A 12,212-nucleotide genomic window follows, 5' to 3' on the forward strand; every position below is an offset into this window, starting at 1 on the left:
ATCAGGCATGAAAAGTCGTACTAAATTCGTGGTTTATCCACCCTTCGGTTTCTTTGTGATAGGAGCATTTTAATGCGATGTTTTAATAGTTATTTCCTCATATTTTACTTAGTTATTTCCATAAATAAATAAATTTTAATTTAGTTTTTATTTTCTAGTACATTGGAATAAATGGAGAAGAAATGAGCTGAAATGAAGAAATGGAGTTTTCCTGGTCCGACTAGGAATCCCAGTCAACGCAGGAATCCTAATGAGGCTAGGAAACCTGATGGCACTAGGAAACCACATGCCTTGAAGATGACGTGGGAGATATTATGGGAGATTAAATCTGATTTTTGCATGGGAAATGATGGAGATAATGTGAAAATCAAGGAGATTACGTTGAGAAAATCTTGGGAGAGTTTCAAGGGATTGTGCAACAAGAAAATGCTCAAAACAAGTCCAGATTCGTCCCTTAATTCCCTCAAGATATGTTGGCTGAAATTAGAGAATAAAATCTGCAATTTTAATGTGAAAATCAAGGGGAGGATGTTAAGGATAATACCATGGAGAGATTTAAGGGAGAAAATGTCCAAAATGAGTCCGGATACATTGTCTAGGTTCATGCCTAGATATTTGGCCGAAAATTGTGAATAAAATCAGATTAAATCATGGGAAAATCAGCAACAAAATATTAGGGATTGATTTTGGAGCTTTTTGATTGGTTGGATGACACAACAGAGCTGACGTGGCACTACGTGATTGGTCGAAGCTGTGTGGTGCAACCAGAAAATTCTTTGGAAATTAAATTCATGAAGCCTTGCCTTCCCCTATATATAGCCTCCTCTCAACACCAACCACAAAACCATCAACACCAACCACAACAAAACACCACAACACACCTCTCTTCCTCAGTAAATAAACATCAGAAAAATTCTCTCCATTCTCTAGTCTTCAGAAGCTCTGCATCTCAACCAAGGAGGAGAAGAAGTCATGCAATACATCAAGATTCTATCCGCCATCCACCCTTGGGTCGTCCGTAGAAGATTGCTTGCTTTCAAGGATCTTCGAGTTTTTCGTCTCAAGGCCATGTCATCCATCTTTCACGGTGTATTTCATACTTTCTTTTGTTTTCCTTTGTTTGATTCTTAGAGTTATGAATTCTAGTTAACATGACGTTAAGGGCAAAGTTTAAATCCCGTTTATATGTTTTGAAATAAAGTTACGATTTCTTTATGTTGATTGATATGTTGCTTATGTGAGATTGCTTGATTGATTTTGTTTTACAGAAAACTTTTATATGTATGTGTTCTTTGGTGGCCAACTTAGGATATATGCATGTAATTGAAGCTAGATTTAAGTAGTAAAGGCTTTGGACAAAAGTCGAAATCAATTAAGGAGGATTGCAAATAGGTGAACTTATTCATAACTAGGTTGTGCACTTTGGTTGACATCCTTTCTCTATGCTTCATGCATTGAATGTGTTCTTGATTAGCTAGCTTTCTAGACTATGATTGCATGTTCAATAAGATTGATTTAGGTGCTTTCACTTAGATAAATTATTCAAGGAAAGTAAAAATGATGCAGCTAAAAAGCAAGCGCATAATTTAACCCTGAAAATATCGTTAGTAGTATAAGCAAATAGGGATCGTTCTATTCCGGGGATTGAGGGTACACCTGTAATTGCAAAAATAAATTAATTAAAGTAAAAAGAATTATTTACAAGAATAAAGCAAAGAATAAAAATATATACAAGTAAACACAAATAAGGGGGGATTAGGATTCTTAAAATTAAAATTAAAATAAATAAAATAAAGAAAACGTAAAAACATATATACATGGGTGGAACGCAAGGAACAAAGATCAAAACCAATTCCATGTAATCAAATTCGATTCAAACCCTATAATTGTTCATCTAAGTCATGAGGAAGGAGTTGATCATGTGAAACATTCGAAAGCAAATGATTTCCCATATTTTACTTTTCAATGCTAATTAACCTAAGCGAAAGCACCTAGATCAATCCTATCAAACATGCATTCAAGCACTAGAAAGCTAGTTAATCATAACATGTTTAACGCATTACACATAGAGAAAGGCTATCAACTCAAGTGTACAACTTCGTTATGGAAAAGTCCACCTAATTGCAATCCTCTTCAATTAAATTCGATTCTTGTCCAGAACCTTTACTACTTTTGATTCAAGTTACACAAAGCAAAAAGTTGATTCATGTTCTTAAACCTAGCACCAATTACATGCAAATCCTATAAGTGTCGACCCAAATAAGATAAACATATAAAAGTTTTCTGTAAAGCAAATTTAATTGAACAAACTCACATAAGCAACTTAGAATCTCAATTATAGAATTCGAAAACTTTATTTAAACATAGAAATTGGGCTTAAACTTTGCCCTAAACGTTATTGTTAACTACAAACAAGTTCATACGAAATCAAACAAGGAAACCAAAAAGGTTACAAGGAAAAGGGACGAATTACACCGTGAGTGGAGATGGAGATGGAGAGCTAGATGGTTGGATCTTGAATCTTGGAAGCAAGCCTTCAAGGTGGATGATGGAGGATATGATCTTCACGGCTCATTCTTCTTCTTCCTCTCCTTGCTTGAAAACGCAGAGCTTTGCAACTAGAGAATGGAGAGAATTTTTCTGAATTAAGAGGTGTTGTGGTGTTGTTCTTCTGTTTGATGGTGTGTTGGTGTGTAGAATTGTGTAGAGAATGCTCCTATTTATAGGAGGATGACAACTTAGTCTCCAAGTCTTCAAGATTGATCCACACAGCATTAGCCAATCAGAGAACGCCACGTCAGCTCTGCTATGTCATCCAACCAATAAGAAACCTCCAATTTAACACCTTGATTTAGGGAGATTATTTTTGAATTAATTGCATGATTATTTTCTGATTTATCTCCTCAAATAACTATCCAATCATGCCACACAGCTTCGACCAATCACAGAATGCCATGTCAGCTCTGTTGAGTCATCCAGCCAATCAGAAAGCTCCAAAATAAATCCATAATCTTTCCAAATATATTATTGCTGATTTTCCCAAGATTTAATCTGATTTTTCTCTTAATTTTCGGCCAAAATACTCTTGAGTGAAAATAGGAATGAATCTGGACTTGTTTTGGACTTTTTCTCCCTTAAATCTCTCCATGGCATCATTATCCTTGATCCTCTCTTAATTTTTGACATTAACTCCATGATTTTCACACTATCTCCATGATTTCCCATGCAAAAATCAGATTTAATCTCCCACGTCATCATGTTGTCTCCTAATGCCTTCAGGTTTCCTAGCCTCATCAGGATTCCTGCGTTGACTGGGATTCCTAGTTGGACCAGGAAAACTCCATTTCTTCATTTCAGCTCATTTCTTCTCCATTTATTTCAATGTACCTATAAAATAAAAACTAAATTAAAAATGATTAAATAAAGGAAATAACTAAGAAAAATATGAGGAAATAATTATTAAAACGTCGCATAAAAATGCTCCTATCAAAAAAATGGGAAATCGTTTGCTTTCTAACGTTTCACATGGTCAACTTCTTTCTCATGACATAGAAAATCAACTATAGGAATTGTGATTGGATTTCATTCATATGATTGTGGATTTGATCTTTGTTCCTTGCGTTCCACCCTTGTATATGTGTTTTTACCTTTCTTTTATTTTATTTATTTTAATTTTCAATTTATTAATCCTAAACCCCCTTCTTTATGTTTGCATGTATATATTTCTATTCTTTGTTTTATTTTTGTAAATAATACTTTATACTTATTTTAATTCTTTAGTTGTTTTTGCAATTACAGGTGTACCCTCAATCCCCGGTTAGAACGATCCCTACTTATTCTATACTAACGATAACATTTTCAGGGCTAAATTATGCGCTTACTTTTTAGCGTATCACTTTGACAATTGCAGTATCTTTTATATGCAAATTTGATACATCCAATCCAACCCAGGGTCATTATCTGCAGTGAAAACAACTTTAACGAAATAATTTTAGGATCTCAAATGTCAGAAGTAACAATAAAATGTACGTTATAAGCTGATAACTTGTACCATCCCTCAAAAAGTTGATGGGAAATGCTCAAATGTAGAGGGAAGGTCGGTATAATTATAGTACTTGACTGGGACTATTCATCAGAATTTGATTCTAAATGAGATCTAATGCTCTCAGTTACGTAGTGATACTTGGCAGGGCTATCCCACCAAGTTGGGGTGCTGATTATGGCCTTCTCCAACCAGAACTTATCATACACCTTCTTCTCAGTCAGCTTCTGGTAGAACCTTCCCCATTTGTACATGGCACGTTTTAGACGAACACTCTCAGACCCTGAAAAGAGAAACTTGAGGTAGTCCTTTGCTAGCCGAGCCCACTCCTCACCAGTGATGATGTAAACATACTGCAACAAAAGCATTCGACTAAAGCATATCAAAACATCACTTTGTGAAACTAAAGCAACTCTGTTGTGGTAATTACTAAATCATGTCAGTGACCAAACTATTTTTCAGCCAGGTGGGAAAGAATATTGGCCAACCTAAATATCATATTCAATTAAGCAGCAATAAGTGATACTCTTATCTTGTGTTAGTTATTTATTTGTGCGCAATGTGTGCGCCTTACACTATACTACATCTCACCTCTGACAAAACAACAAGCTTATATGAGTTGCTAGGGAATGCAGGATTATTACCAGAAATATAAATCCAATGGTTGCTAGAATCACTTGCAAGGTTTCATCAATGATTCCAGCAAAGCCTTCATCTTCTGACCCACCAGATCCATCTGCACCACCGCCACCGCCACCGCCGCCACCACCACCACCAGGTGTACCACTGTTTTTGTCTTCATAGAATTCTTTCTTTTCTATCTGCTGACGTAATACATCCTCTATTGAACTTTCCTTCTTCAAATTGCTCATTGCTTTCTCCAGAGATTTCCATGGGGAAGCCTGGATGCATTAAGATATGCAGTGAGAATGTTGTTGGTGACATGCATTTGCAGGCTCACAAGTACCATTACAAATATCAAGGAGAATACATCTTCACAACTCTTCTCATATTGTAGGGAAATTCTCCAAATATATCATAAACAAAATCATTAAGCCCCCAAATGCCCCTTACTAGCTATTACTCTATTACTAGACTCTGATGAGCAAACCTTGAAAATAAGGCACTATTATCTTATTAGGTCATAATGTCATGTGGCATGGGGTGAAGGGATGGATTATAGGTTGGAAGGGGGGGGGGAACTTGAAATTGTAAGTATATCTCTGATAATTTGTAAGAATCAAATTCAGCCATGGTTCAACCATATATATTATTCAAGTATTTGGCATAAACACAAGCAGGGACTTGTACAAAGGTCTCTTACCTCGTCATCACTTCCATTTTTTCCTTTTCCACCCAATAAGCAGACAGGGAATGATTGTTGGTATGTAGATACCGCCCTGCATCGCTGGTTCTTCAATACGGTCATGCACCGTTGCTGAATTGATGCATTACACGTTGCTACCAAAGGATTTCTAAGAAGAGCATGTTTAGCATGAATTGGTAAAATATATGGCTTAGAAGGGAGACGAAGAGATTGAGAGCTGTTCCTGAGACGGATGCAAGGATTGCATGAACTAATCTGCACAGTGCTCATCCTCAATAAAATTCTCAGCTTCCTTGTAAATGTCACATGAAGATCTAAAATCCTACAATACCATTATCCAAATGTTATTGAATAATTACCCAGGAAAGTATGTGAACAGTAAGGTAGATGAATAGAATGAATTTTGAAACTCAAAAGATGAATAGAATGTGATATAACAGATTCAAAAGTTTTGGAAATAAAATTAAACAATGCAGATGCACTGGTTTCATTAGCAAAATAAAGTGAGAAATATATTGTACAGTGTAGGATAGAAAACTGAAGATGCGTGAATCTCTGCCCTCCCAGGTATGCAATTACGTAACACAAATACTTAACAAAGAAGAGATTTCCTTCCCCTCCTCAGCCAAATACATTTCCCAGCACAAAAATACTTCATTAACCATTTGAAGTCATTTCACAGCTAAATTGTCCAGCAAAAGTGAGAAATAATGTAATGTTCTCGGTCGAAACAAATGATTTTTAAGTGACATAAATTTTGCATTCACTAATTGTAAGACACATGAAGAAACACAATGGATGAATTTGAGGTTGTAAAAGTGAACTGGGATTGCGTTTTGCTTCTTTTATTTTTGTGGTAAACGACTAAACAAAACTGCTTGTAACAACTAGCGCCTTTCTCAGAGACCAATGCGGCATTCATGTCTTTGTTCCCAAAAACGGTAAGAGCTATGAATAACAGATGCATTCATGATTAAAAATGAGGAAACCATCGACATAAATTCCCCAAACAAAGAAATGAAGAGAGAGAGAGAGAGAGAGAGAGAGGGTGGCTTACGAGTGTTGCCCAACCGGTGACGGTGGCTGAGAGAAGCAGCGAATTTGTTTCTCTTCGGAAACCTCGACTCGGAAAGGGTTTTGCAGAATAGAGAAGACGATGGAGCTGGGACAAGGGAGCAGATAATATTTGTTTCTCTGGGCCTCCTACTGATATGGGCTGCAGTGTTATTTGGGCCTTTAGCTGGGCCTCAAGTCTGAAAAGAAAAGGTGCCTCAAGTCTTCTTCTTCTTCTTGAGGGTTTAGGCTGAGTTGAGTAGAAACCTCGGGCATGGAGTTGGAATCAAGTTACGAAATTGGGAGGACAGCGGAGTTCATTGAGAGTAATAACTTCAGGAGAGTGGCTTTACAGGTGGGAGGGACTTGGTCTTGTTTTTCAACAAAAGCTCTGAGTTGTGTGGAGTCTTTTATCATATCTCTTTTTCTCTCTGTGTGCGTGTTTCAGTTCCCGGATGAGCTTCTGAAGGAGTCGGTGAGAGTTGTGAGTGCTCTGAGGGCCTCACTCAACAACAAGGAGGAAGTGGGGCTGTTCCTAATGGCGGACACGGCCTACGGTAGTTGCTGTGTGGACGAAGTTGGAGCATCGCATGTCGAAGCCGATTGCGTTGTTCATTATGGCCACACCTGCCTCAGCCCGTGAGTAGTCTATTTTCTAAACTCTTTACTCTCCAAGCAATCAGGTTTTTTTTTTTCTTATGAATTGAATTGGCAGGACAACAAAGCTTCCGGCATTGTTTGTTTTTGGGAAGGCTCCAATCACTGTATCTGATTGCGCAAACAAGCTGTCACATTATGCTCAACCAAGTGGAAAGCCTGTTTTGGTACGATAATCAGATCCCTCTAGTCGTTACACTGATACATAGCAATTATTTTCGTCACATCAGCATTCTAGGTGTATAGTTACAGCTAAAAACTCTACTTATGAGTTGGTATTTTCATTCATAGGAGCATCAACAATGGTTATATTTCATTTGGGATCAACTTTTTTTCTTTTTTATATTTTCTTTATTCAGAAATAAGTAATGAAACAAAATAATCATGGTAACAGGGAACAGATAAAAATCTAGTTGGACCTCATGACATGAGTTGAGTTGTTCATTTTTGGATCAAGGTGGAAAATTCTCATCAATTAAAACATCAGTTACACTAAACATTATTCTCTACGTATCATCATCACGATACTGACTATTTATTTGTGGATAATCTGCAAGATACCAACTCTTTCTTGTTCAGGTTATAGCGACCAATCTGACTTTCAATAAATCTTTAGGTTCTTTTTGGGTTGGATTATGCACATTCCATACAGCAAATAAGAGAAACTGTTATGGCAGCAGGTGGATCCGAGTGCAAGCGAGAAGTTCAATTTGCTAATGTAATGTGTTCAGTTATGAATCCATCAAAAGATCCTCAACTCTCCAATGACATCGTAGGAGCAGCTGATGGCCTTACTAGTAGTAACAGTTTTGGGACGGTATCTGGTAATGTTTATAGAATTGGAGGCTTGGTCTGGGAATTACCTGAGGGACGCAAAATGGAGGATTACTTACTTTTCTGGATCGGTTCCAATAACTCAGCCTTTGCAAACATTGTGTTAACATATAGTGGCTGTGAAATAGGTAAATAAATTACTTCTCTTTATGCAATTCATTGTGTATGAGTATGTGTTTGTAACTTCATCTTATAGGCCACTCTTAGGTTGTTCTGTGGAGACATATATCATATATTGGCTGATCTATGGACGTGCATTTAGCCTATTTATCGGTGGATTTCACTTTTGCACAAATTAAAGAGGAGTGTTTCTCTGTGAGTATATGATGTTGCATTACTGAACATAAATCTTTAGTGCACACTTACTTTGTTCCTGTCCATCTAGGCAATCAACTGTTTGTGTTCCCTTCTCTTCTTTAGTGAGTAGTGAATCACATATTCGAGCTATTTATGTGCCATGAGTCCAAACGTAACCAAATCCCCCTCAACTCATGTTTGTCACATATTATTGGGAAATGAAATCAGGCTATGCAATTGCAGTTACTGTTCTCTCTTATTCGGACTTGGAGCTAATAGAATAATCAATTGTGATTCGAAACATTTTATGCTACTTAGTTATAAATTAACACTTGATTGATTACAAATAAAAATCTATTTACAAGTTCGTATTACAGATGTGAACTCTCATGAAGCTTCAAGTTATGGAATTTGATATGCTGCTTATATTGATTTTCTTCCAATTTTAGTAATTTATTTAGTTTTAATTTTGGTCATTTTGGTTTTAGTCAGATATGATGCATCGGAGTGCAGTATGGTCACCGACTTGTCTCAACAAAGAAGAATTCTTAAGCGGAGGTAGTATCTTCAAAAATCATTTTCTTTTGGTAATATGGTGCAACAACCCAAAATGAAACTATAATGGAAAAACCAAAGTGGGTTGATGGGGACTGCCTTGTGTCATGTTCACAGGGTTTAGGTTGCTAAAATTTGAAAAACAAAAGTGGAATGGAAAGGTTTGAGTCTTTTCTGCACAGTGGGTTGAGATGTTGGTTAATGGGGACTGCCTTGTGTCATGTTCACAGGGTTTAGGTTTCTAAAATTTGAAAAACAAAAGTGGAATTGAAAAGAAATGACTGCATAGTGGCTTTCATTTTGGTCCTTTCACCATAAAATCCTTTCTGTTTCCGCTAATCCCCTGCTTAAGAAGAATTAAAAACTTTATCTTGACATGAAGTACTGTTTGTTCATTCCACAACATCCTCTTTTCATGCCATGCTTTACTTTCATAAGATTTATTGTGCGTGTAATATCTTCTGCAGATATTACCTAATGGAAAAAGCAAAGGATGCTAACATTGTTGCAATCTTAGTAGGAACCCTTGGCGTAGGTATGTGATTTTGACCCTCTGGGATTTGTTCCATAATAATCTACTGTGTTTGACACTTTGACTATGGCAGTCAGTTTGTACTAGATTTTAGAAAGCATGGCTTGCTAGAAGAAATACTTCATCCGAATGTTATGTATGTTTCGTACCTGTCTTGAAGCAAGAAGCTGTGAAGTAAACTATATGATGAACCGTTGATTGTGATGTTGTTCATCAGTAGTTTCTCAATGTTTCTTGGTGTTGACTAGTTTTAAAATAGCGGTGCCTATGTTTTTATTTCATGATTTCACTAATGATAGATTCTGAGGAAAAAAAACCTTAAATTCATGGGGAAAAGTTAAATGATTCTTGGTTTCATTACACATTTCTAGTACTCTGTTACTTTGAGTTTCTTTGCTTTTCCTTCTAATTATAACCTGCATTTAATCTCCAATGATTCATGAGAAGCTGACATGAAAGCCTTGATTCAGAACTAAGTAAATAAGTAGCTTAAACATCATCTTTCTTTCTTCATAAATAAAAAAATATATATATATATATATCTAAAAATCTAAACAGCAAATTTTATTTTTCTGTACATTTTTTCAGTCGAATACATTTTGATATCTCCATTCATCACTTATAACTAATGCATTGTAGATGTCAATTATGATGAGATCTTTCTTTCATAACTATGATGCAGCTGGTTACTTGAATATGATTCATCAGATGAAAGAACTAATTACAGCAGCTGGAAAAAAAGTTTATACTCTAGTTATGGGAAGACCGAACCCTGCAAAACTTGCCAACTTTCCAGAGGTAAACTTTGATACATGCAAGCTGATAATTGCCCATTTTCCCTAATGGTGTTTAGTATTGCAATTGTGATAACAGATTATTATTTGTGGCAGTGTGATATTTTCATTTATGTCTCTTGCGCCCAAACTGCTCTGCTGGATAGCAAAGAATATTTAGCTCCAGTAATCACTCCTTTTGAAGCGATGCTAGCTTTCAGCAGGTACTGCACTACTTTCAGCTTACAAACTTTTCGTTTCCTTGTGACATATGCTGTGGATTGATTCAATCCTTTTTGTTTTTATATGGTTTCATAATTCTAGTCTGTTGAGAAAATACCCACTCATGAGATGGTGTGTTGTTGGTAATCATAACATGACAATATTAATTGATTAGTTTTGAGTTATGATTTCTTTTATACTTGACTCTTAGAATTCACTATTTTCATATCCCCAGAGGATCTCAGTGGACCGGAGCTTATGTAATGGAATTCCGCGATTTGATTAATTCTTCTCCAGTGGACTCAAGAAACCAGTCTGAAGAAGCACGATTTTCCTTCATACAAGGTGGATATGTAGAAGAGTTTGATCGGGAAGGTAGGTCTCCCAGGCTGATAAGTAAAGTAGCTCTCTCTTATTGTTCTAACGCATCTTTGCAAAATGAAGAATATTATACGAATATTCTAATGTATTACCTCTTCGTCAATAAGATTTTTTATTATTATTATTATTATTGGAAAATAAGTTTATAATAGATAGATAGATAGATAGATAGATGCATACATACATATTTTCTCATTCTTTGGTTACAGATACATATGAATCCTACAAAAGATTGCAAATTTGAGAACCCTTATATTTTCTCATTCTTTAGTTACAGATACGTATGAATCCTACAAAAGATTGCAAATGATTATTTTACAATTGTCATTCTTAAATGAAAAGTGCATGCATGCTTTTATTCTGTAGTTGTCCCATATTTCCTTATTACAAGTGAAGGAAATGCATACACAGATTTATTGGGAATGTATAGTCTACGACCCTGTTCCATTTTAATTAGTTGGATTAGTAATGATGTTGTCTGATACTTTATGGGAAGATTGGTTTCTCTGATGAACTTTTTATGGATGTTTGAATCATTTTTTGGTTGTACGCTAATTTTTTATTTATTTTGAACTAGTTTAATTCTTGTCAGCTAAGTACTAAATTCTCTCAATTTCCAATTTTTCATTTACTAAAATCTCACATTGGGAAAGTACGAAATTGCTGCATAAACAGGGAATGATGCTGATGAAGGCAAGGAAGGAGCTCTTGCTTTAGCAAATGCGACAGAGAAGGCTCTGCAATTGCGTGACAACCCTAATTCCATAGCCAAGCGAATGGCTAAGTCTGGTGCAGAGTTTTTAGCAGCTCGATCCTATCAGGGTCTAGATATACATTATGACACTTCCTTGCCAGGACCATATCTAATGGGGAGGAGTGGGAGGGCAGCAGGGTATCAAGATGAAAAAAGCATGCAAGAGAAATTGGAATGAGTTGAAGAAAGTTAAGATGTCCTTTCCATTTGCGTGAGAATTTATTTATCAGAAGGAAGCGCGGAAAGCAGTCCAAGGACAGGCAAGGAAAAGGGCATCTTCAGATCTACTTTCCACCTTGGAGCTTATAGGCAAGCTATTTGCCAAAGAGTACTAGAGTTGTGATGCGTCACAAACAATTTCTTGACGAATTTGTTTGTTCTGTTTTCTTTTCTTTTGCTTTGCTCATTTTGTTTTTCTTTATAATGTAAGTGTGTAATTTAATGGAACATGCAATGAGCCGATAAGTTTTTGGATGTATGATTTTGGCACTTTAATCTTGCCCAAATTTAGGTTTACAATTGAATGAAATGCCCCAGATTTTACTAGCTAGCATTAATATGGTAGAACTTAGAGATTTACATATGAAGTTGAATATATTTCAACAGTCGGTCTACTGGACCGTGCTTTATTGATTTAGTGTGCAGCATACATATCATTGACATCTATTTATATTTTGAGGTAATGCTGTAAGAGCCCCAATGATAAGGTCGCATCGTTGAATGTTGAGTTCAACCTCACAGATCCTTCTCTGTCTGGAGCTGTCGATCTTGACTACCCATTTAAG

The 12,212-nt window shown here is 36.1% G+C and overlaps 2 protein-coding genes across 4 annotated transcripts; one reads left to right on the top strand and one right to left on the bottom strand.

Annotated features, from left to right (window-relative positions):
* Positions 1-3,956: 3,956 nt before the first annotated feature.
* LOC112198142 lies at positions 3,957-6,558 on the bottom strand. Of its 2 annotated transcripts, none has more exons than XM_024339205.2 (4): positions 6,427-6,558; positions 5,367-5,691; positions 4,687-4,944; positions 3,957-4,395 (listed from the first exon to the last, which is right to left on the bottom strand). In XM_024339205.2, the coding sequence occupies exons 2-4, from the start codon at positions 5,637-5,639 to the stop codon at positions 4,126-4,128; spliced, it is 801 nt and encodes a 266-aa protein (XP_024194973.1). In that variant the 5' UTR covers positions 5,640-5,691; positions 6,427-6,558; the 3' UTR covers positions 3,957-4,125. The 2 variants fall into 2 exon arrangements, with proteins under 2 accessions (XP_024194973.1, XP_040374523.1); XM_040518589.1 differs by having other exon boundaries at positions 3,957-4,414; positions 4,634-4,944.
* On the top strand, positions 6,539-11,977 carry LOC112198141 (2-(3-amino-3-carboxypropyl)histidine synthase subunit 2). Of its 2 annotated transcripts, XM_040518588.1 has the most exons (11): positions 6,647-6,777; positions 6,871-7,061; positions 7,138-7,246; positions 7,637-7,658; positions 7,760-8,041; positions 8,699-8,768; positions 9,233-9,300; positions 9,980-10,095; positions 10,188-10,294; positions 10,528-10,667; positions 11,349-11,977. In XM_040518588.1, the coding sequence occupies exons 1-11, from the start codon at positions 6,697-6,699 to the stop codon at positions 11,603-11,605; spliced, it is 1,443 nt and encodes a 480-aa protein (XP_040374522.1). In that variant the 5' UTR covers positions 6,647-6,696; the 3' UTR covers positions 11,606-11,977. The 2 variants fall into 2 exon arrangements, with proteins under 2 accessions (XP_024194972.1, XP_040374522.1); XM_024339204.2 differs by lacking the exon at positions 7,637-7,658 and having other exon boundaries at positions 6,539-6,777; positions 7,696-8,041.
* The last annotated feature ends 235 nt before the right edge of the window (positions 11,978-12,212 follow it).

Source organism: Rosa chinensis, chromosome 4 (assembly GCF_002994745.2).
Source record: "Rosa chinensis cultivar Old Blush chromosome 4, RchiOBHm-V2, whole genome shotgun sequence".
In the NCBI taxonomy this organism is placed as follows: Eukaryota; Viridiplantae; Streptophyta; class Magnoliopsida; order Rosales; family Rosaceae; genus Rosa; species Rosa chinensis.